Raw genomic sequence first — 26,677 nt, 5'->3', positions numbered from 1 at the left:
CTGATCACCATCACCACCTGGGGATGGTGGCTGGCGGCGTTGTTTGCTGCTGGCGGTCATCATTATTGTCGTTGCTGTGGGGGCTGTGTTGTGGTTGTTGTGGTTGTTGTTAGGCACGGTCGAGCGGTTAGACAGGTACTGGGCCTCCAACTTAGTGGACCGGTTGGTCATATATTCTAGCTGCTTTAGGGGGTTGGCACCCATGGCAACCAGTCGTCCACGACTATCCTGTCCTTGAGGAACTGGATGTCGTGGAATGAGGTTTGGAGGTTTGTGGGTAGGGGGGCGGTTTTTATAGGGGAGGGAGGGGGGGGTGGTGCGGTGATCGGGTGTTGTGTGAAGGGCGACTTTCTGACGCACGCACGCACGCGCGCAAGCAAACAAGCGTCTTCTTTCACCAAACGTCACACTTCACAGCCACCTGCGGCGCCTGCATAGGCAGGTACCAGCAACTTCCGCCTACGCCTAGTCTTTCACAGAAAGCGAATGACGAGACCGAAAAGCCCCGGCACCGCTCAACGGCACATAAAAGGAGCCAGCCCATCAACACTACTCTACCCTATCGACAGCTCGCACAGCAGCTCGAAAGTGGTCTGGCAGCAGAAGAAGCTACTTCAGCTAATTGTAGAGCCAGAGACCGAGAGGAGGGCCCGAAACGGCGCTTCTTCCGCCGTGCGCAGTTCACTGTTTGCGACTCCCACGCGTCCCCGAACCCTCCCTCCCGTGATGCCGATCACCACCACGCTACCCTAATACTGGTCTTCATCGTTGTTTCTCGCTGGTACTCGGCATCATCGCGTTGGTTGCGGTGGGAGCGCCTCGGCGGATGCGATTGCATGCGTTGTAGTAGCGCCTCGGTTGGGGTTTCTTGGGCCCGCAGCCGGCTTCCGCTGGGAAGCTTAAGAAGTTGCGTATAATCATCATGGCTCGACAGCAGTCTTTGGAGACTTGGTTGCGAGATGGTGGAGGATTGGTTGGGTGGGGGAGGCTTTGTGCTTTTATTGTTGTCGGCGTCCTGTCGCTGCCTGACACTTTTTGCCCTACCAGTTCGGGTTTCCGTATGTAAGCAGTGAAAGCAGCTTCTTTTCTCGTAGGATCCTGGTTTGCGTGGCTGTATGGTGCTGTTTTTACGTCTTCACTGCCAAAAGTTTCTCTGCACTAGGAAGCTACACTGACGTGTTTTGGCGCATTCAGCACTGTTTACTGGAAATGAATGGTATGGTGCTGAGCTGATATATCTGCGGCTACTCATAAATCCGATTGCATTTTTCCCGGGGTTGTGGGTGCGTGCGCGTTCTTCAGTACCGTCTACTCAAGGCCGCGAAGTTACGGCCCCTTTTCACAAAGCGATATACCTTCTATACCTGAATGAAGAGAAATACTCTTAACAATTCTACATGGGTGCACTCATGACTACAACGATAGCAAATATGGCAATTACTGCGTGGAAACAATACATCTTTCGGCTATCCCACCAGTGATGAATACGCTCCGCTTCTTTCTCAGCAAGCATTCCGCTTCGACTTTAACTGTTTGTTTATACTCAACGCTATGAAGAACAATGTCAATGGGGAGACGTGATAATGGTTAGCTCTACGAAGCAGTTATGGTCATCACCAGAACAATTCCTTCGTACTAGGGGTCATGAGAAACAACAAACAACATCAGCAGAGAGACGTGACGAAAGTTAGTTCCATGGAACAGTGATGATCATCATCATAAGATAGAAGAAGCAAGCTACTTGCTCTGATTCAATCACTTGCAGACGTAATTAGAATGATATCCCTAGTGTATAGGTCGCGAGCCACACCCCCTGTGACATACAGGTGGCTATGTGTGTTCTTTTGTCTTGGATCGGTGCTGCGATTTAATGGTGTAGAATCGAATCGCCTCGGATGTTTTATAAGTTATCCACCCCATGTGATAGCATACTTTGTCATATTGCGATGGCGCAGGCATAGAAAAGTGTATAGGTATAATATGATCATTCGTCCCTGTCTCTCTATGACGGCTGTTAAGACGCCATATACTAAGTAATATTGGCCTGATCGGACAGTTGCTACGCGGCGTACCGAAGCACACCTTCAAATGTATATAACTTACTCTGTACCCTTGAATGTTTTATGTCCTTGTAAAGTTATAAGCGGTTTTATACTATCATATCCCTCTTATTCTCATGCCCTCGTGGGATACTCTAGTACCCTTATATATCTATATCTCAGTGTCTTGTTAAATGTTTTTATCCCTTGTATCTTTTTACCTTTGTATATCTACATAGCTACTACTACATGTAGCGGTGTAGGTTGTTGTAGTTACCCGAGGAGTACTCGGTAGGTATAGTAGACTATGCTTTATATGTAGTTGTGATGTAGGCAAACTATCCGACAGAAGTAAATTTTTCTACAATGTAAATTTTGTGAGGCAACAAAACTGCTAACAATCCAGAGGGGAGTTCTCCTTACGAAAATGCTCTCGTGGAACAGTGCCGGCAATGCAGAAGATGACGACATCTTTCAGTCTGTTCTCGAAAACTAATTTGACTACGTGTTCCTAGATGAGGCGCACATGGTGAAAAATAAGTCCAAGTCCACACTTAAGCCGATCGAAAGCTTTAGAGCAAAGAATCACATCGCCATAACAGCAACACCGATAGCGAAACGCCCGGTGGATATGCCGGCTTACTGTAAGCTTGTCCAGTCAACAAAGGGAATGAATACCCGACTGGACTGTGAGACGGGGTTGGAGCTCCTCCAAACCGTGTACCGCTCCTACGACGCAAGGGACGAACGGCTCCTCGACCACGACAGCTTCGAGCTGTTACTCAAGAAGGATGTTATTTCAACCAACGCCGCCGACAAAGCTCTGGTACTGATGTTGCGCCTATCCCAAGTGCGCAGAACTGTCACTACAGTCACCAAGAGACAGCGTCAATACGGTGGAGACTACTCTGTTGCGGAACACATTACTCTGTACCGAGCTTTCACGCTCGAGATGGACTCAGACGGACTGACCCGTGAGTTCTACTCACACATCTGCAGGGTATGGGTCCCGCAGCTTTTCAAATGTGCGGCCCAGGCCGAGGGCTCGGTCGATCAGCAGGTGAAGATGAACTCTGCGGTATTGCGCCGGCTTATGCTGGCAAACGATTTCTCTGGTCTCGAGTCGCTCAACCACGCTCTCCCCCCTGGTACTTCGGAGCAAAAGTTACAGACAATGTTGAAAGACCTCGAGCAAGAGGACCATGGCATCAGGTTCTTGATGGATAGGATTGTGGTTGACGACTGGCTCCCGGCGGACGCCATGGGTGCCAATCTTCTGAAACAACTAGAATATATGACCAACCGGTCCACGAAGTTGAAAGCACTCGCCGGCATTCTGGACTTTCACGTGGTCCAACGTAGAGAAAAGGTCCTTATATCGATGGAGTACCCGGCATACCAATGGGTGGTTGAAGATTTTTGTATACTGGCAGGAATGCGAATTGCCAGCCTGAAAGCCTCTCAGTCTGATGAGGCAAGGGCAGTTATTTTCTCTGAATTTAACGATCCTACGCTCGACAAGTATGATCTCCTAATCTCTACCAACGCCCTATTGCAGTTGGGGCATAATATCCAGGGTGCTTGTCATGTCATAGTCCTGATGGACTCCACGAAGACAGAGGCCATGACCCAGCAGTTGATAGGACGAGTCTACAGGATCGGGCAGCGTCATGAGGTATATGCATACATGCTGCATAACCAACATTCCGTCGACCGCTATGTTGAAGGCAACAACGCCTTCAAATTTCAAGCATCACTCATTGCACTAGCCAGCAACAACTTTAGACCCCATGTTCTTAAAGCTTGGGAAGTAGTATGTGTACTTTTGATCTGCATTTTTGTCACTTTAGAAAACTGTCGCCTACCCGCTCGCACTTTTGTCGCCTGCCCGCTTGCACAGTTGCACTTTTGTTGCCTTATAAAACTGTCGCCCACCCGCTCTGCACTTTTGTTGCCTCACAAATCTGTCCCCATCCGCTCTACACTTTTGTCGCCTCACAAATTTGTCTCCATCTACACTACACTTTTGTTGCCTCACAAAAATGTTTTCTATGTACACTTTAGTCACCTCACAAAAAACATCTTATCGTTACGCTTTTGTGAGCTCACAAGAAAAATTCCCGGCTGTGTTAGTTCGACAACGTTAACAGTGAAAGATACTAAGGAATTCCGAGACCCTAAAGGGTAGCGGGAGAAATATGTATGGATAGGAAAAGGATTTTGTGTAGAGAGTTAAGGGTTTCTATGGGGATGGAGGTATGTATCTATAGGGGTACCGGTAGAAGAGCGTAGAGATTGGAAGTATTATACTAGAAGGTATTGGCTGCGGTATGTGTAGACGGAGAAGAGCTTCTGTATAGAGTTTGAAGTAAGTTGTAGCGTGATGGGAAAGGAGTATATAGGAAGGATTAACAGCGTTATATATAGACGGAGACAGACTATATAGATACTATTTATAGTTTTGCATGTACATGGTCGAGGATCTCGTAAGGGGGGATAGGTAGAGTAGTATATAGATAGAAGTAGAGTTTATCGAGCGTGTTATCGAAGCTGTATATAGATAAAATAATATGTTTATAGAGTGTACCGGTAGATATAAGTGTAGCCGAATAAGAATATCTGTAGAGAGTACTAATAGAAGTACGTATAGATATAGAAAGAGCTCAAGCGCTAGCCTAACTATCTCTTCTACTATATTGTAGTATCTTTCTATTATGCCTATCGAGTAACTACTGACCGTAGCGTTATTACTTATTATAGCTACTTAAGAAGTACTTTATAAATATAATAAGCTTTGCATCGTAGCTAATTAGAGAGCAAATATTATGGCTAAAAAGGTGGCGAAATTATCCGATACTAGAGGAAAGGTAAGCTCTTACTATCGGATAGTATCGAGTACCTAGAGAGTACTTTATAGGTAGAGGAGATTTTTCTTTATATATAGCTAAGGGGTAAATAGAATTGCTAAAATAGTAGAAATATTATCCAGAGATAGAGAGATAATCCCTTCTCGCAGGTACGAGGCTCTAGAACCTAGAAGAAGATTCGAGAATATATAATTTTAATATATTTCATGCTATCATCAACACTCCATGCTGTAAGGAGCTTAGAAGTTTTATCGTTATAAAGACTGAGGTATATATCTTGTAGTACTCTGAAATTGCACCTCTAAGACTACTTTGGAGGGTCACGTAGAAAACCGTTTACATAGAGCTCCGGAACGCATTGCAGCTACCAAAAATAAGAATAAACAACTAGATACACAGCTCTTATAACCACGGCAGCACTCTATTCATAAGTATCCACGAATATTGTTGATACTACGCAAGATATTCGCGGGTATAAGGCTAAGGCTTAGCCCGGAACCCCCGGGTACAGTAGTAAAATATGATGATAGGTAATATCTAGTACATTGGAAAACCTTACCCGGCATAGTGATGAACGACTTTTCAAGAGTTGAAATTTACTGGCCAGCTTAAACATATATCATGTCATGACATGGGCATTGAGGTGACGGTTTTCAGAGAAGCAACCAACCCGCTTTATTATCATAGATCATTACTAGGTATCAAAATCCCATCTCCGCCCTTCCAGCCCCATAACTCCGCCAATCCTTATCCAAGGATAAAAAGCGAGGAACCAAGCACTCTCTATACCAACCCAACACCACAGCCCAAGCACAAGCCCCACCTCCCAACTCTCATCCCGCCTACTTCGCCGCAAACCGGCTCCTAGCCCTCAACTGCGGGCCCCACCACCAGAGCGCCCACACACCAACACAACAAACCAGCGTCAAGCCCGCCAGCAAACTAACGCCACCATCAACGCCCAAGCCATCAAACATCGGCGTCGCAAAATGAACCGCGCCAGCCGCAAGCGTGCTGCGCGCAAAATCGTTCCCTGCAAACAGACTCGCCGCATACTGGGGGTAGCTGAGCGGGAGATACAAGAAGATGCACTGGATGACGAGGAAGACGCCGATGGTGAAGATCCCGACGCCGATCGTGGGCGCGATCCAGTGGATGCTGGGGCGCGCGAGCCAGGCGAACATGAAGAGCCCGATGGGGCAGAGGACGCAAGCGAGCAGTGCGGGGAGGAGGCGCTGTTCTGGGAGCCCCAAGCCCTTGGTTAGGAGGCGGGGGGTTGCGTAGAAGTAGAGGTAGGACCAGTAGGAGGAAATGGCGATGATGACGCCGACGGTGATGGAGAGGAAGGAGATGCCCATTTGCCCGACGTTGAAGCCGTACATGCGTTCGTAGACTAGGGGGAAGGATTCGAAGAACGTGTAGCTGTGTGGTTCGTGGTTAGTCTTGTCGTCAAGTCGTGTTCTGGTTCTTGGTACTTACAAGATGGCGTATACAAGTGCGATGTACAGTGCCGTGAACGCGATACTCGGGTCCTGGAGTATAAGCTGCAGCGGCCTCCAAAGCGCATCCACGATAATCTCTCTGGGCGACAAATGCGCCTGATCGATCTCGCTCTGAGACTTCAGGTTCTTATTACCCGTCGCCTTCCGCAGACGCGCAGCACGCCTCAACAAGACTGTCGAGGGGTTCGTCTCGGGAAGACAAAGGAACAGCAGGATCCAGATGGGTCCCGCCAGCCAGAGCATCTCCCACTGCGACCAGCGCCAGTTCTTCGCCGCAACGCTGAAGCCCGAGATCAGTGGGCCGAGCGCCGGGCCCGACGTTGCAGCCAGCGCCCACATACATAGCACGTACGGCAGATGTATGAGGGAGTACATGTCGCCGAGGGAGGCACCACCGGTGGCTAGGCATGGCGATCCGAACCAACCTAGCAGGAAGCGCATCGCGATCAGGGTGTCGAAGTTGGGTGCCAGTGCCGTGGGCACAATCAGCACGACGAAGATGCCGAACGTTATCAAATACGGCGGGTTGCGGCCGATGGAGGGGATCTCGCTGAGGGGCGACCAGAGCAGCGGCCCGATGCCGTAGGCGAGTACATACATCGAGAGCCCGAGGAAGGCGTCTTGCAGGGTGACGTTGAATGCCCGCATCACGCCTAATTCACTGGGAGTGTAGATTGCGGAGCCCATGTATACGGCGAGCGTGTAGAGACTGAATGTCATTAGTCTGATTTCCAGCTTAAAGGTTGTAATCATTTTGACTGTAGGTGCCGGTGGGGAGTGGGAGGGGCTTACCAAATCTGCAGCGCCACAAATGCTTTCTTTTTGGCGGACCAGTTTTGCGGGTTCTCTTGATCATCGGTAAGATACCAGTCGACAAGTATCGTGCCATCGTCCAAGTGTGTTGGCTCGATAGGCCTGCTAGGCCCTTTTTCGAGAGAAGCAATGCTAAATTGTCGTTCGAGATCCGCGTAGGTGATGATCCTTTGAGCTGCAGTGCCGGTGATAACATGTTCGAGCTGAGTTTGTGCGGACCTGTTAGAGCTCGCAGTCCTCGCTCTGCGTAGGTTGGCTCGCTGGCTTCTTGTCGTGTCGGTTGTCCTTGATTTTTCGAGGTCGACGGTGTCATCATCCGAAGAGTCGGAGCGCTGCTTTTCAGGATCCTCTGCCTCTTCAGGTTTCTCGACTTCTTCTTGGGTGGGCTCAACCTCCGGCGAAAATGCATCCGTTATTGCGGAGTCGAGTCTTTTGTCGGGATGGCTGTAGCAATCCGGACATTGGAAGTCGGGTCTCTCTTCTGGATATTTGAGATAGCGGTTCCGTGTGACGAGGCGAATCAATTGCCCAAGGGGCGCATCTCTGATTAGGTCTGACATGGCGCCCTATGTACGGTTTGAATCGCGAAAAACAGCAACGGATAGAAATGTGCCAGAGCCAGATAAGGGCCGGCTTGGGAAACTTATCACTGAAGAAAGATTTGAGATGAAGATGGAAGCGGGGAAACGACAAATAAATATAAACTACGTCGAGACCTCTATGATTCATTCGGAGGTTGGAAATCAGCTTGCTAAACTCCGCCAGCCTTCTTTCCTTCTGCGACTGTCAGCATCCATCTCCAAAGTATCAATAGCAACATATGTAATCTGCCAAGAATCGCCAACAAAGGGGCGGTGGACAAGGGAAACGAATAGAAAGTAAGACAATGAGAACATGGTAGCATGGTGTTAGGAGTTACGGCTGATAAGGTCCTCCTGGCGTGCCAGATGGCGTCGGCACGGTTGGGCGGACGAATTTGTGGACAAAAAGAAGATTATCAAGCGGCACGCTAGGCATCGCGCTGACAAACACTAGCCAACGTAGGCTCAGCATCTTATTCTCACATTGCAAACGCGCCTTTTGATAGGTTGTTGCGCGATGAAAAAAGATAATGATGTGCTGTCGCAGAGAGCGGCTGCCCCCGGATGGTTGAAGGTTCTGTGGAGAGTAAGAAAACTGGGCCCAGACGCCCAGGTCGGGAGCAGCCACACATCCCTTGCGACATGGCGATTACGACACGGGTTGGCAGCGAAGATGGTGAGTGACAAGGCAAGGCATGGTGATGGGTGGCAGGGTGGGTAGGAGAATCGCGCTCTGTGGGGTCCTGGAGTCCGGTCAAAAGCTACCCGGAGCGCCAAGACGCGATATGTCATGGTGTTGAAGTAGGCATCCCGACGTCAACCACCACACCAGAACTCCCAAGATGGACGGTGACGATTTTCCCGACGATGCCGCCCTGCAGGCTTTCCTGGGCACCACCTCGTTTGGCAAGAAGGGCAAGACCATCGACGCCAATGCGAACATCGAACAATCCAAGCGCCAGGTCGTCGCCGACGCGCCGCAGCTCGAGCGCAACCCTTCAGCCGGCTCAGATCGGAGCGCTCCAGCCTCGGACGACGATGACGACGATAGCGACGACGACGACGACGATGACGACGACGACGACGATGAGGACGAGGACGAGTTTCCCGTCTCGCATGAGATGGTCATGAAGACGCACGACAAGGCCGTCACCTCTGTGACTCTCGACGCCTCTGGATCCCGCTTGGTGACCGGCTCCAATGACTGTACCCTCAAATTTCACAGCTTCAGCGGCATGACGCCGACGACGATCCGCGCCTTCAAGTCCATCGACCCCTCGGCGACCAAGGGCTCCACCAATGTCGAGGCGCACCCGGTGCATCAGGTGCTGTTCAATCCGCATTCACCCAGCCAAATGCTCGTCATATCCGCCCTGCCGCAAGCCAAGGTCTTCGACCGCGACGGAGAGATGCTCGTCGAGTTTGTCAAGGGCGATATGTACCTGAGGGATATGAACAACACCAAAGGACATGTCTCGGAGGTTACGACGGGGACGTGGCACCCGACGAACCGCGATCTCTGTGTCACGGCGGGAACGGACAGCACGCTGCGTATATGGGATGTCAACAACAAGCGCGCGCAGAAGGATGTCATTGTGCACAAGTCTCGTGCCGCTGGCTCGGCAGGCCGCACGCGCATGACGGCCGTGGCGTGGGCATCGCAGGCAGAGGGCGCCAACAACTTTTTGGTTGGCGCAGCTCTGGATGGCAGTATCGCTATGTGGGGCGGTGAAGGTCCATATACGCGCCCTGCTGCGGAAATCAGGGATGCGCATACTCCGAACACCTGGACGAGCGGGCTGGACATCAGCCGCGACGGCAGACTGGTGGTCACTAGAGGCGGCGACGACACAATCAAGCTATGGGACACGCGTAACTTCAAGAAACCAGTCAACACCGTCTCTCATCCGTCGACGTCGTCATTCTTCCCCACAACCAACATCCGCTTCTCCCCGAGCTCAGCCAACGTCATCACGGGGTCGGAGACTGGCCATCTGCACATCCTCAACCCGGCGACCCTCAGACCAGAGCTCGTCACGCCGGTCACCCCGGGCTCGCCTCTCATTACGGTTCTTTGGCACGAGAAGCTGAACCAGATCGTCACCGGTTCCGCCAATGCCGAAACCCACATGCTGTACCATCCGAAGCTGTCGAGCGAGAAGCAGGGCGCTATGCTCGTCATGAGCAAGGCCGCCAAGGTGCGGCATATCGACGACGACCCGAACCTCACCATGGACCTGTCGGCAGGCATCTCGGCCGACAGCATTGTCACGCCGGGCGCACAGTCAGCAACGACTTTCGCGGCCCGGCACCCGAACGTGGGCCTCACGGCATCGGGTAGATCACGCGACCCCCGCCGTCCTCACGTCCCGGCGAAGACACCCTTTGCAAAGAGCCAGCCAGACGAGGAACACATCCGGAAGAACATTCCGCTGTCTTCGATGCGCGCGGAGGACCCGAGAGAGGCGCTGCTCAAGTACGCCGAGAAGGCAGAGAAGGATCCGATCTTCACCAACGCGTGGAAGGAGACTCAACCCAAAACAATCTACGCAGATATAAGCGACGAAGAAGAGGGGCCAGACAAGAAAAAAGTGAGGCGATAGTGGCGGGTGGGAGATTACGGCGGGGAGGATTGATACAAATAGATGGATAGCGTGATGGCGCCGCAAAAGGCGAGTGCAAAAAAGTGATGATACCCAAAGATAGATAAAAATAACGAGCAAGCGTTTTGAGGAGTCGCATACATGTATACATAGCTAGATAGAGAAGAAGCAGGCGTGAGAAACAGCCACAACTGCACGATGACGGGGCGGGTGAGCGGCAGCGTTGGCGCAAAAAGTTGGCTCGTTCGCGACGACGACGGAGATCATGCTGCAGGCCACAACCCTGTCAAGCAAACCCCCAGCCCGCCTACTCTCTCTCCCACTCCCACTACTCCCCCTCTTCGCACGCGCATTTTCGCACTTCCACCCTCTCGCACACGCACACACTTACAGGTTATGGACAGCGTCACCGTCGCGCGCATCCCATGCTCCCGCTGAAAAGATCCTCCGCTTGCTGATCCGACGACGCAATCCCCGAGGCCGAAGCGCGCAATATATCACATACGAGACGGGAGACACCACCACTGCACAGAGAAAAGGGAGCATACACGCCTGCCCCGGTCGCGGCGCAGCACACTCGACACGATGAGCTTCTCAGCACCACAGCACGCCTTCAACCCCACATTCCCGTCGCTCCTCAACGCGACGGCGCCGCTGCGCAACGGGACAGATGGCGGCGCGGGGCCTGGCCCTGACGAGGACGAGGACTGGTCCAGTCTGATCGGCATCATCACGGCCATCGTGGGCAACATACTTATTTCGTTCGCGCTCAACACACAGCGCTATGCGCATTTGCGGCTGGGCCGCGAGGCTGAGGAGAAGGCGCAGGCGCGGAGGGCACAAATGAAGGGGAGGAGAAAGAGCGCGAGGGCATACGCGGATGAGGAGGATGAATCGGCGCCGCTGTTGGCGTCGGTGCGGCGCAGCATAGACGAGGAGTCGGAGTGCGACTATGACGAGGAGGCGGTCAACGCCGCGGCTGGCGGGCAGAGCTTCGTGGCGAAGCAGAAGAGCTACCTGCGGTCATGGTGGTGGTGGTTGGGCATCGTACTAATGATGGTGGGCGAGGCAGGCAACTTTCTGGCCTACGGCTTCGCGCCCGCGTCCATCGTCAGCCCGCTGGGCGTCGTCGCCCTCATCTCCAACTGCATCATCGCCCCCATCTTGCTCAAGGAGCCTTTCCGCAAGCGCGACCTGCTCGGCGTGCTGGTCGCCGTTGCTGGCGCCGTCACCGTCGTCCTCGGCGCCCCCGACAATAACCCCAAGCTTGGCCCCCACGAGCTGTGGGACCTGTTTACGCGTTGGGAGTTTGAGACGTATGCCGGCATCACCCTGGTTACCATGGCCTTCCTCATGTGGGCCAGCAAGGAGTACGGCAAGAAGAGCATTTTCATCGACCTGGGCCTCGTCGGCCTGTTTGGCGGCTACACGGCCTTATCCACTAAGGGCGTGGCCTCGATGCTGTCCTACACCCTCTTGCACGCCCTCGCCTTTCCGGTCACCTATTTCATGATCAGCGTCCTCGTCGTCACGGCCATTATGCAGATCAAATACCTCAACCGCGCGCTGATGCGCTTCGATGCCACGCAGGTCATTCCTACCCAGTTTGTCCTGTTTACCCTATCCGTCATTCTCGGCTCGGCCATTCTCTACCGCGACTTCGAGCACACGACTGGGCGCGACACGGGCAAGTTCGTCGGCGGTTGTGCCATGACGTTCTTGGGAGTGTGGTTCATCACGTCGGGGCGGCCGCGCGACGACGAGGACGACAACGACGAGCGCGCACCCGAGACGGAGCACTCGATCCACCTGGAAGCGGGCGAGCAGTACTCGGACGACGAGCCCGCGCGCACCACGAGCCGCCGGGTGTCGCCCTCCATGGCCGCGCTGACGGCGTCGTATCCGGCGGAGCACCACCGCCGCCCGACGTTGGTACACTTGCCCACGCCGGCCATCACGCTGAATTCAGACCCGCCGTCGCAGGCCGTGACGGCGACAACGACGCCCGCTGCTGCGGAGGAAGTATCACTATCAACATCATTAACGGCGAACCCGTGGGCGGCGGAGAGCCTAGCCGAGGCCGACGAGGAGGAAGAGGAATCTATGTCACATCATCCGCCGCTGCTGCACACCACAGCCTCGGCCCCGATCCTGCCGTCCGAAGCGCAGATTCTGGGTCTGGATCGCGTGCAGCTCGAAGCACAGGCCGTAGCGCAGCAGCTCGCGGAGCGGCCATACACGCCGCGGGCGCAGACGGCAGCAGCGGCGCCGTCGGGGCGGACGGACGCGGCGGTCTCACCGTCGGCAGCGGGGACGCCGCGGCCGGCCACGCCGCCGTCGACGAAGCAGCGCCACGGCTACCACCACAGCCAGCACCACAGCATCACGCACTCGCAGCCGCCGTTCGGGCCGCACCATCACGTGCCGCCCACGACGCCGGGCCGCGGCAGCAAGCGCGCGAGCATCTCGTCGTCGAAGCGCGGCAGCATCTCGCATTCACTGCTGCCGGGGCCGCTGACCAGCCCGCTGAGCGCGAGCCTGAGCGGCGTCGTGGCCGACTCGCTGCGCCGGGGCGTCGAGATGCGCTCGCTGGCCGGCGTGGCAGGCAGCAGCAGCAGCATCATCGGCAGCCCGGGGGGCGTGATGCGCGCGGCCGAGGCAAGCGCGCCCGGCACCCCGGCCTCTGCTGTTGGCGGCGGCGGTGGTGGTGGTGGTGCCGTTGGTGTGGCTGGCGGACGACCCCGCCGCGGCACCCGTGACAGCGCGTCCGGGTTCGGGGGCTGGTTGAACAGCGGCCTGAGCGTAGGGTTTGGCGGCGCTGGCGGGGCGGGCGGCTCGGGCACCGGCATCGCGGGTCCTCGGGACGGGCACGCGAACTCGGTGCTCGGGGGCGAGCAGCGCCGGCGCAGCGCGGCTGCTGAGGCATTGAGGGGGGCGGCGGCGGCTGCGGCTGCGGCGTCGCAGATGCAAGCGCAAGGCGGGGGAAAGGGCCGGCTGCGCAGCGTGAGCGGGGCGGCAGTTTTGGGGGTGGGGCCGGGCGTCAATGTCGGAGTTGTGCATGAGGGAAGGGGGAGGACTGTGGATGTTAGGCGGGGGAGTGGGGAGATCGTCGGGGGGGAGGAGGAGAGGGGCCGTGGGAGACGGAGGAGCGCGGGCAGCTTGCATAGTTTGAGAGGGGTTATTGAGGGGGGGAGCGGGAGTGAGGGGGAGGGGGAGGGAGATGGGGAGGGAGAGGGTGAGGCGAAATGAGGCGAGGCCAAATGAGGCGAGGTGAGGTGAGGTGAGGTGAGGTGAGGTAGGAGAGGGGTTTGTTGGTCGTTGGTTGTTGGTCGTTGCGTATAGGCGTTTTTTCTTTGGTGGTGTGGATTGGTTTCGAGAGCGGACCTTGAGTGAGCGCGGCATACATATTTATATATATGTTGTGTGAGTGGGGTGAGTGAGTGTAGCTAGACAGAGAAGCGGTTGCACGGTACAGGCAGGACAGGACACGGCACAGCGGCGCAGAGGCTAGAGTATAGGTGTATGTATTTTATTGTACAGGACCGATCTTCGTTTTCGTTTTCGTTTTCGTTTTCCTTGTCATCTTCACGGCATCGGTTTGAATACCATGCACAACCAACATACAGGGGGTGGACTAGCAAGCAACATTTCACGTTTGGGTGGGTGGGCATGTGCTTACGCTGCTGGCTAGAGCGGGATTGTGGGTGTAGGGGTGGTGGTGCTGTGGAGATGGTGCTTTGGAGCGGCACCGCGGAACGCTGGTGCGCGGGAGCTGTGCTGCATGGTGATGGCAGGCTTCACCACCACTCAGACGCACCCGTCTCCCTCTCCCTCTCCTTCTCCTTCTCGCTCCTGCAGCTTGCGTCCGCTCGCGTAGCTAACTATAGCAATGTCGAGCCCTTGACCAGGGTTTTGGGAGGGTGGGTACGTGACGGCACGGCTTGGACTGTGGAGTTTGGTGAGGTGTTGGAGTGGTGCGGAGTGGTGCGGTGTTGACGGTGGCGGCAGGGTTGGTTTGCGGTTCTGCTTCTGCGTCTTGGGCGCGTTGGGATGGGGGTGTAGGAATGGAGCAGGAATAGGAATATGAACAGGAACAGGAATAGGAATAGGATTAGGAATAGGAATAGGAATAGGAACAGGGATAGGAATAAGAATAGGAATAGGAATAAGAATAGGAATAGGAACAGGATTAGACACGAAACAGCTAGGTTGGACTCGTAAAGGCATTTCTGTCTTGTACACAGAACATATGCAGCACTTCGACCAAGCACTCAAAGCGAACACCCCCATCAATCTCAACTACAACCCCACAAGCTCCGCAGCGCAAGCAGGCATCAGCTGCAGTCAGCAGCGTATAAAACCCCCTCTACACCACACAGCACAACCCAGCAACACAGCCGCACTGCAACCCCAACAGCAAAAGGTTATCGTACGGATAATGTCTATCGGGCGTTGCGCCAATCACACACACACACACACACACCAACACAACAGCATTCCCTACTCCTTGCCTGCGCCTGCGCCTGGATGAATAAGATCCATGGATGCTATTCAGCAGCAGTTTAAAATGATGGTGATGCGCAGCACTGTTGGGTGCAGCTGCTCGGCATCATCAGCACTATCCTCATCGAGTACATAGGAGCAACGAGTGCAGCATTTTGTGGCCTCACGAAAGAACGAAGGAATGGAGGAGTGTTTGTGCTATGCCGCACCGGCATACACCAGTATCTTCTGCAGTTTTTGTTCTTTGGTTTTTGGTCCTTCCTTGTCTGAGGTTAGGTTGGAGGAGGGAGAGCGAAGCAGAGCGAAGCAGAGAGAGATATATAGATAGAGAGAGCGAAGCAGAGAGACAGAGATAGAGCACACACCCACGTAACCACCCACCCAATCACCACCCATCCAATCACCACCCAACGCGCTATTAAACCAGCACTTATACAGCATACGTATGTAGAAGCAACGCCATGCTGCGAGATCTGCAGTCCACATACACTGTAAGGCACTCTCAGTCGTATCCAGGATGTAGGGTTGTGCCTAGATAGGGAGTATGCTGTCAGGACTGGTTGTGCGCTTAGTCGCGTTGCTAGGGTGGGTTTGAGTGCATGCTTTGTTGTTATGTTTTATCTCTTCTTGTAGGGATGATTGAAGCTACGAATTTGATGTGTGTGCTGTGTCGCTTGTTTGATTCTGTATACTTGGCAAACTGTACGATGAAGCGGACTGTCGGTTTCTGCAGTCCAGTTTCAGGAACCTGTGATTTTTGTTGTTTATGCTGGGCAAGTACTTGTATGTATGTAGGCGTGTACGCCAGAATGCCGAAAAACAGGTGCACAGAACCTATCCAGGCAGGCTCTCATCCCGCCTTATTTTTCTTCTTCTCATCTCTAATCGTCGCCTTGCCTTATTTAAGGCTTTTCATCTCGTTTCTCTTTCCCTGTCTTGTTGACCAAGCTCAATCAACCGCTTCCCTCACCCTTCCCGCCCCCATTCCTTCCCCGCCACTCCTCCTCAGCCACTCGCCTCTGCCCGCCCTCCCACTCACGCAGCCCCCACCCCACCGCCGCGGCGCACACAAGCGCGAAGCTCACGCCAACGACAGCACGGCCCCGTGCGCCTTGGCGAGCCTTGAGCCGCTCATCCGTCCCCAGAATCGTGACCGCGTTCTTGAGCACGGCGTAGCTGAAGCCGCTCCACAGCGTCGTAGCGCCGACGAGCAGCTGCAGCCCGCTGACCGTGGTCTTGAGGCGGGGATCCGTGGTCGGGCTATGCAGGAAGGAGGCGTAGGTCGGCTTCTCAGCTGCGGGGTCGTCGTGGCTGGACGCGGGGGCAGGAGGAGCTGGACGTGAAGTGGTGGTGGAGGTGGTGGTGGTGGTGATGGCGGGTTGCTGCTCCACATCAGCGGGACCCGCGGCAATGGCGAGTAGCGGGAACGACAGCGTTAGGCCGATCAGAGCAAGCTGCAGGAAGGTATTCCACTTGGAGATGGTCGTAGGATGGACCTCAGCCGACGGGAGCGAAAAGTCCCAGTAGCGGGCAAGCGTCTTGGGCAAGGGCAGCGAGGCATAGCGATAGTAAATGGCGGCAACGGCGAGCGAGGCGTCGCGGCCGAAGATGAGGATGGCGAGGGGCCCTGGTCGCATGTCAAAACAAAAAAAAAGCTCCGGTGGCTGTGGTTGGGGGAGGGGGATCGAGGCGAGGCGGGATTGAGCGGATGCGGATGCGAGCGGGGCGGATCAGCCCCCCCGCCCGGCGGGCGGAGGCTTGGAGGGGGCGATCGGGTCGGGGCATGTGCGGGGAAGGTGGGAAGGCGGGCATGCGGGCATGTGACGGCCGGACTTACCGGGCAAAGCGCCCTTGGCGGCCAAGCAGCCAACCGTAATGGCCATCAGCAGCTTGTCCGCCATGGGGTCGACGACGCTGCCCACGACAGTCTGCAGCTTCCATCTGCGCGCTATCCAGCCGTCTACCAGGTCGGTGATCCCCGCGTAAGCAAAGAGGCCAAACGCGGCTGCGTGCTGATCCTGCAGGATGAGGTAGCCCACTGCCGGCGCTGCGACGAGGCGGGAAAAGGTGAGCACGTTTGGTACGTTCCAGACCTGTTCGTGCGGCGTCAACGACTTGAGCCTGCCGCGTAATTCCTTGGTCTTCTCTAGGAGTGGTTTCTTGGGCTGTGGCTGCGATGACTCGTTAGCTCACCTGCGCATCCTGGTGCGACCACAAAAAGCCGCGGAAATGTGATGAGTGAGATGAGGGGAGGGGTGGTTTAGAGACGGGATATAGATGGCAGTGCAGGCGGCCAATCAGCGCCCAAGTGTGCCACTGCGCGCCAGCGCCTCGGCACTAGCCTGCCATCTCGCCTCGAGCACCCTCGTCGTACAGCGAGGGGGAGACGATTGAGATAGCCTTCGATCGAGCTGGCCCGCCGCCACAAGATCTGGAATACGAAACCGGAGACTTACCTCGCCGCACGCCCTCGCAGTCGAGCAAAACAACCTGCCCGCCGGGCGGAAAAATGAGCCCTCGCACGAGACCCAAAGGCCCATCATGGCGCGACGGAACGGAGTGAGCTCCAGGCGCACTTACCTGGTGCTCGTCGACGCGGCCGTCAGCTGGTGGTGGATGGCGTCGCAGCCCAAGCACCGCGCACGGCATCGGGTCCCGGCGGCGGTGGTGGTGCGCAGCAGCAGCAGCGGTGACGAGAAGGCAGAGGTCGAGAGAGCGCGGCGGGTCCACGTGGACGCGTCGCGAGGGCGGCCGCAGCAGGTGTTCCTCGACGGTTGCGTCAGCCCCGTCAGCAGGCGGCGCGCGGCGTGGTGGTGCTGGGCCATTGCCATCATCATCGCATGGCGGGTTGGATTTGTTTTTGGAGAGAAGGCAGGAGGGAAGCGGGCTGAGGTGGATGAAGACGACGATGAGGTCAAGCCGGGCTCGTGCGTCGCCGTGATCGTCGACTCTGCCTGTCGACCCAACCACCACAAGCTTCGCCTTGCAAAACTCAATTCGCCTGCTAGCACACGTGCGGTCCCGACGCTTCGTCAACCCCTACCACCCCCTACTTGCGCCGCAGGTCCCGTGACTAGCCGAGATCCTCCGCCTGCGGCTCGGCGCGCGATGGAAGAAGCATAATCATAATATTATACATAGCAGTAGCGCATGGCTTCCATTGGGAGAGATCGCCGCCCGCAATTAATCCCTGCCACCACATCCAACCACCATCTCCAGAGTAATCAATCGGTGGGGACCGCTCCAACGGTACCGCCGCTCCTCGTGGTCAATCCCGCCAACCCACGAGCGCAGCCTCCACATCCGCCTACGAAGCAATCTGTGGGGAGCTTTGTAAAGGTACCGCAAGCATACATACATGCTCCTATAAGTAGGCTAATATTTAAATTCGGCATGACTTGACCTGCTTTCGCCTCTACCGACCATCACCCACTGTGGGGATATGAATAACACCATCCCCCCCTCCAACCGTAGTACCGATATACCCGTTTCCTGCCTAGTCCCCGCCCAAATCCCCGAAACCGTCCCTTGGCCCTCCTTTTCATCCCCCCGTTACCGCCCATACCGTCTTGAGACCCCATGGAAAAGAGAACACACTTTTGCCGCCGTGCTGATGAGGAAAAGCAAATGCCGCCTGTAGGAATAATGCCGCAGTCGCTTGACAGTGGACCAATCTGTAAATCCGAGCCTGCTTCTGCTCGCGGTTTCCGAAATGCGAAGAAACAGCAATGCGTGTGCGGTGCGAATCCGAAATATGGCCAAACGGATGTGGAGAGCTCTTCCTGCATGGAGCAAAAAGGATACAGCATGCGCATCAGTGGCTCCAGTCGTCGCCTCCCCCCGGCCTGCGGTGAGAGCATCTTTTCAGATCAATTTCCAGATACGCCTTTACGTGCCGAGCGCTTGGCATGGCCTCTTAAATAGAGGGCAAACATGATGAGGTTGTGTATGTGTATGAGAATGTAAATGTTGAAATGGATGAACGTAGAGAAAGCAACCTGATGTTGGATATAAACGAACCGCTGATCTTGCATAGATGAAAGCAACAAGCCTCCAACGCCAAGCAGGCAACCTTTATGCTACAACGAAATGAAAATGAAAATGAAAATGAATCGCTGCTCATGAAACCGAGGGTATGAGGGGATATTAGATATATAATGTCATGAAGCAAACGCTCAGCTGAAGTGATTGGCGTAGTTCGGAGCCCTGTCGTCGTAAGCACCGAGGGTATCATGGCGAATATGTTGTGTACCACTGTAACAAGCGAAAGATTCCGGACCTTGCAAAGGATTGGATGCTGGGTCGTAGACCTGGTGTGGTGGCACCGGCGAGTCGTCGTTGACGTCGCTTATGCTTCCATGGTATTGCTGACTGGGACGGTCGAAGCCAAAGTTTTGGTTGAACGCCGCCATGGGAGCAGTCGTGTAGTTTGTGGGGGGCGAAAATGGCTGATAGTCGTTTGAGACTTGAATGTCCGACGGAAGATGGCCCGTGCGATACGAAGAGTGGCTTGCAAGGCGCGCTTGGTGTTGGTTGTGCACCGGTGATTGGTTGATGTGCATATTACTGAGAGGACTGACTAAGCCACTTGATGCCCTGGCCTGGGGCATGTGCAACTGATTTCCAATGCTACCAAAGGAACTGTGGGAGGTTGCCGGACTTGTCGTAACTCCTGGGTATCCAGAGAAGCTGCTGGACGAGGACGTGTACATGCTCGGTTGTGATTGAGAAACGGTATGGTATGCGGACGAAAGAGCGGCGGAAAGACCATGGACAGCCGACGAATAGTGTTGGCCGTAGGAGCTCATGTTGGCCATGGATAGATCCACGGTTGCGTATTGTGTATACGGGACGATGTCATCGGGATCTTCAATGGAACCTGCAAACCAGTCAATTCAAGTTCTTGTCAAGGATGTTGCGCCACCTACTCCTGAATTTCTGCTCGGTAAGCAATTCTTTCCTTGGATGGCAGTTTGCGAAGCGCGGATCATGCCCCGGGCGAAATAGATCCTTTACACTGTCGGCAGAATGATAGGCAATCAGATGGTGCGTGCATCCATTGACCGTGACGCTGAGAGTCCTTTTTGCCAACCCGCCGGGCTTGAAGTCGTACGAATCTACCAGAGATCCCGTGAGCTTGCGATCAATGACGTCTTGAACCCTTTCTTCACCATAGTGATGGCCGGCGCGTCCATAGGGCTCGACTCGCGCATTCTTGTTCTTGGGCTTGTTGGCGCGTTTCTTTTCGCCGGGTGGCCAAGGCCTCTGGAGCTCGCGGTAGATTAGGTAGTTGCCGTGGATTCTGCTGGGGCTCCACGAGACGCCGTCGGTCCACCTCTTGATGCCCGAGGTTGACTCCTCGTAGACAAAGATGTTGCCGCTCTGGATCAAGCCGGCTCTCTCTCTGTCGTGGGGCCTGCGGGGGCAGTGGTTGAGGGTGCCCCTCAAACATGCCTCGATGACCATCAAGCCATCGAGCGTCGTGTGCACGAAGCCGCGCCACGTCGGCTGCATGTTTGAGTTGAGAGTTGCCGGAATGGGCGGGGTTGAGCCTACGTTGGGGTTGATTGGCGAGGGCGTGGCTCTGGCCACGCTGTACTGGTCGCCCTCGCGTTCCGAGGAATCGGCGAAGCTGCCATTGGAAAAGCTTCGCCGCTGGGCAGCGTGGGGCTCGGGCTTGATGAAGGCAGCGGCGTTGGAAGGGCGATGGGGGCCAAGATGGCTTTGGTGGTCGTCGTGGTAGAAGACATTGTCTTGCCGCATGGTCGTCGAGTCGGCAAAGGCAAAGGGCGCGTCGGTCAGGTAGCTGCTATTCGACCTGGCGGGCATCAGAGGTCGCGAGTGCGAGTATTGAGCGGCCCTGGGATCGTCGGGGTAATTCATGGTGCCGGCCTGGCAACCCAATTAGGAAAAGGCGGGGCCGGAAGGGGTTTGAGGTCGAAGTTTATCGTGAAGATGGTTGGGCAGGGAGGGGGCAGGACTCACGGCGCTCTTGACGGCGTCGGGGAGGTGGTGATGGAGCGCACCTAGGCGGGCGTCGGGGCTCAGCAGGCGGAGCATCCAGGGACTCACGTGTGGATGGATGGAGGGGTTTTGAGTCAAGGGATGGAGAAGGGTAAGGTGGTGCGTGGTACGGAGGGCGAGAGGGAAAGACGGCGGTCCACGGCAACCGCGGCCACTGGTCCCTTAAAGGTGCGTAAAGCTGCAGGCTCGCCAACGTTGCGGGTAGGGATGGGCTGGCGTCGAGGGCCGCTTCAGGGATCGGGCGGGTGCCGGTAACGGCCGGGCAGGAAGAGTTGCAGGCTTGTTGCGGAGGGCGAGGCCACTTTCTCGACGACGGCCTGTTTCGCGCGGGGCGTGGGAAGGGGGGCCAGCGCGCGGAACGAAAGCGGCTGCGGCAGGCTGACTGAACGCAGCTTCTCGCGATAGCGTCAGGATCGCCACACGCCTCTCCCCCGGCAGACGATCCTCGCTCCCGACCGCCACGCCCATGCGAACGGTTGTCGCTCCGGTCCCACCACCTCCATCAATCTCCGGTTCACATTCTTGTCCCTCGACCCTCCCCGCAGAGCGCTAGGGCCCGCCCGACTCGCTTTCGGCCCTACCGCGCGACGACATCTTCACGTTGCTGCCTGCCAAGCTGACCGTGGGCCGCCTGTCGTGGGCCTCGTCCCTCGTCCCTGATCTGCCCTGGTCCGCCGGTCCCAACCCCGTCTCCGCCCTCCGCCGCCCTCGTTGAAGAAAATTGCGGTCCGACCTTTGACGGTCTGAGCGGGCTCCCCGCCGCCATTTATTATAACCCCAAAATCCACCCGGGCCTGCCGAGTGGCTTGGGCCCTCAGATGCGTATTCCTGCCCTCTTGACTGGCCTGCTATCCGACTATCGTCGTGAGGCATCGTCGACTCGACGATCATGGCGCTAGGTAGCGTCCGCCTGCGAGCCGTTTCACGGTACACGGCCGGCCTACCTCCGCTAGCTGCGAGGGGAATGGTCTCTCATCTAACACCACCTTTCGAAACCTACTCACGCAAGACGCCTCATGTCTAGGGCTTGGGCAGCCACCCTGTGGCCTATGACGCCCCCTAGCCCGCGTGGCTGGCGGCTCCTGGCGCGCAAATCAGCTTGTGCCGTCACTGTTGCTCCTACAGCTCAGGCACCGCGCGCCATCGCCAGCCTTGGGGCTTCAGGGACCCGCCCGCGGAATATCAATCCCAGTTTCTAGAAGCGCGCAAGTGCCCACCGCCGTCAGTGCTGCCTGACCTGAGACGGCTGGTGAAGAGGACCTGTTCCTGAGGCTCTGCGCAGCTCTGCGGACGGGGCGGTGCAAATTGCTCAGGAGGCCCAAGGAAGCCGCGTGACGTTCTCTGCGTATGGTGGGATCTACCTGAGGTCTTTCAGGAGCCAGGGAGCGCAGCTCTGGAACGTCCTCAGACATGCACGTGGATTCATATCTTCCCTTGTCCCAGGCCTATCGGCACTGTTGCCGACCTAGAAAGGCAACACCTAGAGTGCTTTGGGCCTGCTCGGAACATTACTCCACAGCGGGCTGGCTACAGAACCGTGGTTCCAGGGGCTGTGCGAAAGGTCCGCGCCGCCGCCAACACTGACGCCAGAAAGGTCTCGCTTTTCCACAAGAGGGAGCCACAGCCTGGAGCGGCGGCCATACTGCGGAATGTCATCCGCGAGCTAGAGTAGCCCCGTTACGGGGCATGGACGCTGACATAAGCTAACCACTCTCGTTAGCCCTTCTTTCCGCCGGTCCACCTGTGAACGACAATCTCTTGTGGAGGCAAATACGGACAGACCGAGGAGAGGCAATTTGGCATGCGGGCGCTAAAGCCCGTGTCACCGTCTTCATTCCTCCATATTTGACATTTTCTCGTACCATATGCGCCTAAAGTGGCATTCCCTAGTGGGTCGACACCGGGAGCTAACAAGCCGTTCTGTCGTGCAGGATCTACCGAGAATCATTCAACATTGCGAGTATTACCGACTCCGCCGAGAGTTGCCGGACACCGCCCCTGAGCTTACTTCAACAACACTGTCGGTAGGATTCTTCGCTGAAAGCCGTTGGCTGTCGCACTTGGACTTCTGCCGAGCTCCGAGTAGCGGTATGTCACTGCAATCTTGCGGCCGTAAGGACTTCAGAAAAAACCCCACTCGATCGTCGATTGGTTCCTTCAGTCGGCCAAACGTTTCTGCCTTGTCGTCGGTCGAATGCGCATTGCGCGATCTGCACCAACCGAATGATCGTCGTGGAGCGCAGGTGTAGGTTCCACAGTTTCGGAGATCGACCTGGAGCAAGCTTTCGTTGTCTCGACCATCGGTCCAAGGTCCATCATCATGTATCTCACCGCTGCGCTTCTTCTACTGCTTTTGGCAGGACTGCCGCTAGCTAAATGGAATTATTCATCACCCGATCGAACTGCCCTACCATAAGATTCAGTAGCGCCATTGGCAAGAGCGAGAATAACCGCTCTTTTCAGCAGCACCCGTATTTTCATAATGCCCATCGTTCGTCATAGCTGATGTATGGGCTCTGGGCCTCTGGGCCCTCTGGTCTGAGCTCAAATCAAAGAACGAAGCTTGATACTCGCAATCGCATTGCTCGAAATAGGGCACACAACTCCTTTTTACTGGAGGCATTATCTCGTCATCCTCAGCAGATTGTTGCAGAGGCCATGCCAGTATTGCTCCGTTCGGACGACCCCGTTCAGACTCATCATTTACCTGTCACATTTGCTGCTATGCTCCCAATCTTCAGTGATAGTTTTTGCTGATGCACCATGCAAGCAACATCAATTCGAATCTTCAAATACGTCATAATCATGCTACGACAGCAAGCAGTAAAGCTGTTCTGCATACCGCGTTGGCGCTCGAGACGCGCGGCTATGCTTTGAAATCACCATATTGCTTTCCTTGCAAAGCGCCAAAATGGGACGGAGCATTTGCATGCAGCGTGCATGGCCATTTTTTTCTGCTTTGCAGAGCCCCAAGTGCAAAATGAATGAATAATCAGTGACTGCAGTTCTGGTGGAACACATGCAGCAGCAGTCAGCAGGACGTAAAGCGCTCAAACACTTCCAACTAAGTGATGACGGCGGCGACCATGCATAGCGAGCAGCCTTGTGCACCGCGTCGGTACGAATCGTAGACGCGCAAAACAGCGAGACTGCCCAACGGCTCTCAAACGCACCCTTGCTTGAGGGCGCAACCTGCAGCCTTGCGCGGATTTTAGACGCACCTTGACGGTCATCCCGCGACCACCCATAATGCCCCAACATCACGCGGCACATACGCACAGTACACACAGGTTCGGAGAGAGGATTTGATATACCATTGTGGCTATCACGCTGCATATATCTGCGGTTTCCCGATGGTGTTTCTCCATCACACACACCGCCACGGCTCCGCAGAGCGCTTTGGTCGATGAAGGTACAGTAGCTCGGGTTTGACGACCCATACCAGAGTGTTAAGCCCATATGCGCGCAAAATCCTGCGCTAAGGCACCTCCAGCCAGGACCCGCATACGCTGCGCCATTCGACGCTGCGCAAGCAAACAACACCGTCGACGAGCAGCAGCAGCAGCGCTGTACACACAGCACAGCACAGCACAACCCCGTCGCCCGTCCGCTCTTACCCGCGCCAGCAAATAACTTGCGCCCAATGACTCCATTTTGCACTCAGCTCAGCACGGAAAGGCCGACGTGGTCGTGGTGTTTTATCTACCTACGTAGACATGCAATGCCGCTATGACCAGCGAGGTTTAGCCGCAACATAACAACGCTAATACCAATGAGGCTTAGCCGGATCAGGCTCGAGGGCCGAAACTCTTCGTCGGCAACGCGACGACAAGACGACGTTCGACGGTTGAGAGCTCCCTCCCCCGGTGACCATGATTTTACGACACCTGGCCCTGCGCGCGCCCCGTACGCCATCCCGACTTAGCTCCCTCGACCTCTGCTAACCCTAAAGCAGCCCGCGCCGCCCTCGCTGCCCGCCAATGCAGGCGCTTCATGGCCTCCGAGGTCGACATCCTTGAGCGCAACGTCGACAATTCGCTGAAGGAGACTCACTCCATCGAGACCACCATTAACAGCCAGTCCAATCACTATGTCCCCGCCTACAACCCCGATGCCGAGCGCCAAGCCGCTTTGACCGACCCCGCCGTGGCCGAAGACTGGCAGGCCCACCTGCATTCGAGTACGCCTGGCCTGCCGTGGCAGAGGCATTGACGTCCTGCTGACACTGTCTGAACAGGGCGCGTCTCTTCAAAGATTGGGGCCAAGGTGTCTCCCTACTACGCACCGCACACGCTCGTCAACAACCCGCCCAGGCCGTCTGATGTGACTCTCGAGCTGCTTCTCGCTTCCCAGGCTCACCTCGGCCACTCGACCGCCGTCTGGAATCCGGCGAATGCGCGCTACATCTTCGGCATCCGTGAAGGCATCCACATCATCGCCCTCGACCAAACGGCGGCGTATCTGCGGCGGGCGGCCAAGGTTGTCCGCGAAGTTGCGAGAAGAGGTGGTCTTATACTCTTCGTGGGCACGCGTGATGGGCAGGAGCGGGCCATCGTGAAGGCCGCACAGCTTGCGCAAGGCTGTCACCTATATGATCGGTGGATTCCCGGCAGTCTGACAAACGGCCAGCAGATTTTGGGCAAGTGCAGGATGAAGGTTGTGGATGAGATGGATAAGGAGCTGCCCGACTTTAACCCCCAGCTGATTGACAGGCCGGTGTTGAAGCCAGACTTGGTCGTCTGCCTGAACCCTCTGGAGAACTACGTCCTGCTGCACGAGTGCGCCCTCAACCACGTTCCGACCATTGGCATCATTGACACCAACGCCTTCCCGACTTGGGTAACTTACCCTATTCCTGCCAACGACGACAGGTGAGTATCCCAGGCATGTGTCCTCTGACGCGTTTTTGCTGACTGTCATGGGACAATAGTTTGCGATGTACCCAAGTCATTGCTGGTGTCCTGGGCCGAGCGGGTGAAGAGGGCCAGAAGCTCAGACTTCAGGCGGCTGCCGCAGGCGAAGTGACGTTCACGCCTTCTCAGAACTTGGAAATGCCCGAGGACTTTTCTTCAGAGGGATCGCCATCTGGGTCGGAGGGTGCTAAGAAACAGGTTGCACGGATGGAGGGCGCTCAGCCGAAGGTGATTCGGACGGAAGGCGCCCGGACGGAGGGCGCGGAGACGGAGGGTGTTGCGCCCGGGGTTCCGGAACGCGAGCCGCCCGTGATGCCGGGCGATGGAGCGTCGCCTAGTCCCGTGGGCAGGGAAGCTATTTAAGCTGTATGTTTCCAACCAATCTCGTTTCTGTAAAATAGCGGTCCAGGGATCTTCTACGCGGCCTCGGGGAGGGCGTCGGCAGGAATGAAAAGTAAAAAAGATGCGCGGTCGACTTAGTCCCGGTTGTGTGCAGCATTCCCGCAGCTCTAAATATAGCCGGGACAACAAGCTTCTTGGCTAGTCCTTGGTCATACCTTATTATTGTAGCTTGTTTTGATTGCTGTCTGGTCGACGATTAGCATCTCCTCTAGGATCCGCAGCTCCAAGTATAACCAGAACAAGTATAGCCAGGTAACTGTTTCGCAGTGGAAATGACGTACTTGTAGTATAGTTCTCGGTTGCATTCAATTCAGAACTTAATTTGATTTCTGTCCGGTCAACAAAGGGTATCTACTGTAAGTCTGAATATATCTACAACTCTGCCCGCGCATATGCGAGACAACGGACACGACTAAACCAACCGCGGCTC

At 55.8% G+C, this 26,677-nt stretch overlaps 10 protein-coding genes across 10 annotated transcripts; 6 read left to right on the top strand and 4 right to left on the bottom strand.

Moving 5' to 3' along the window:
- Positions 1-2,441: 2,441 nt before the first annotated feature.
- K452DRAFT_331737 (uncharacterized protein) lies at positions 2,442-4,227 on the top strand (the record flags this gene model as incomplete). Its single annotated transcript, XM_033545130.1, has 1 exon — positions 2,442-4,227. Exon 1 carries the CDS (start codon positions 2,566-2,568, stop codon positions 4,225-4,227), a length of 1,662 nt encoding a protein of 553 aa, XP_033398783.1. The 5' UTR covers positions 2,442-2,565.
- Positions 4,228-5,748: 1,521 nt separating this feature from the next.
- On the bottom strand, positions 5,749-7,781 carry K452DRAFT_225726 (uncharacterized protein; the record flags this gene model as incomplete). Its single annotated transcript, XM_033536774.1, has 3 exons — positions 5,749-6,328; positions 6,386-7,117; positions 7,201-7,781. The coding sequence occupies 3 exons, from the start codon at positions 7,779-7,781 to the stop codon at positions 5,749-5,751; spliced, it is 1,893 nt and encodes a 630-aa protein (XP_033398782.1).
- A 363-nt stretch (positions 7,782-8,144) lies between these two features.
- K452DRAFT_286697 (uncharacterized protein) lies at positions 8,145-10,603 on the top strand. The gene has a single exon (XM_033540344.1). The coding sequence runs from the start codon at positions 8,645-8,647 to the stop codon at positions 10,403-10,405; it is 1,761 nt and encodes a 586-aa protein (XP_033398781.1). The 5' UTR covers positions 8,145-8,644; the 3' UTR covers positions 10,406-10,603.
- A 16-nt stretch (positions 10,604-10,619) lies between these two features.
- On the top strand, positions 10,620-13,940 carry K452DRAFT_286696 (uncharacterized protein). The gene has a single exon (XM_033540343.1). It carries the CDS (start codon positions 10,991-10,993, stop codon positions 13,652-13,654), a length of 2,664 nt encoding a protein of 887 aa, XP_033398780.1. The 5' UTR covers positions 10,620-10,990; the 3' UTR covers positions 13,655-13,940.
- Positions 13,941-14,212: 272 nt separating this feature from the next.
- On the bottom strand, positions 14,213-14,632 carry K452DRAFT_307943 (uncharacterized protein; the record flags this gene model as incomplete). Its single annotated transcript, XM_033543117.1, has 1 exon — positions 14,213-14,632. One exon carries the CDS (start codon positions 14,630-14,632, stop codon positions 14,213-14,215), a length of 420 nt encoding a protein of 139 aa, XP_033398779.1.
- A 914-nt stretch (positions 14,633-15,546) lies between these two features.
- K452DRAFT_286695 (uncharacterized protein) lies at positions 15,547-17,736 on the bottom strand. The gene is made up of 3 exons (XM_033540342.1): positions 17,365-17,736; positions 16,746-17,079; positions 15,547-16,535 (listed from the first exon to the last, which is right to left on the bottom strand). Exons 1-3 carry the CDS (start codon positions 17,446-17,448, stop codon positions 15,862-15,864), a joined length of 1,092 nt encoding a protein of 363 aa, XP_033398778.1. The 5' UTR covers positions 17,449-17,736; the 3' UTR covers positions 15,547-15,861.
- On the top strand, positions 17,450-18,031 carry K452DRAFT_307941 (uncharacterized protein; the record flags this gene model as incomplete). The annotated part of the gene is made up of 1 exon (XM_033543116.1): positions 17,450-18,031. One exon carries the CDS (start codon positions 17,450-17,452, stop codon positions 18,029-18,031), a length of 582 nt encoding a protein of 193 aa, XP_033398777.1.
- Positions 18,032-19,083: 1,052 nt separating this feature from the next.
- K452DRAFT_307940 (uncharacterized protein) lies at positions 19,084-20,791 on the bottom strand (the record flags this gene model as incomplete). Its single annotated transcript, XM_033543115.1, has 2 exons — positions 19,084-19,787; positions 19,837-20,791. 2 exons carry the CDS (start codon positions 20,789-20,791, stop codon positions 19,084-19,086), a joined length of 1,659 nt encoding a protein of 552 aa, XP_033398776.1.
- A 1,096-nt stretch (positions 20,792-21,887) lies between these two features.
- Positions 21,888-22,148, top strand: K452DRAFT_286692 (uncharacterized protein). The gene has a single exon (XM_033540341.1). The coding sequence runs from the start codon at positions 21,949-21,951 to the stop codon at positions 22,129-22,131; it is 183 nt and encodes a 60-aa protein (XP_033398775.1). The 5' UTR covers positions 21,888-21,948; the 3' UTR covers positions 22,132-22,148.
- Positions 22,149-24,773: 2,625 nt separating this feature from the next.
- Positions 24,774-26,517, top strand: K452DRAFT_269771 (uncharacterized protein). Its single transcript, XM_033538956.1, has 4 exons — positions 24,774-24,838; positions 24,888-25,112; positions 25,170-25,803; positions 25,863-26,517. Exons 1-4 carry the CDS (start codon positions 24,805-24,807, stop codon positions 26,206-26,208), a joined length of 1,239 nt encoding a protein of 412 aa, XP_033398774.1. The 5' UTR covers positions 24,774-24,804; the 3' UTR covers positions 26,209-26,517.
- Positions 26,518-26,677: the final 160 nt, after the last annotated feature.

This window comes from Aplosporella prunicola (assembly GCF_010093885.1).
Source record: "Aplosporella prunicola CBS 121167 unplaced genomic scaffold K452scaffold_10, whole genome shotgun sequence".
Classification (NCBI taxonomy): domain Eukaryota; kingdom Fungi; phylum Ascomycota; class Dothideomycetes; order Botryosphaeriales; family Aplosporellaceae; genus Aplosporella; species Aplosporella prunicola.
This window is presented reverse-complemented; position numbering and strand designations above follow the sequence as displayed.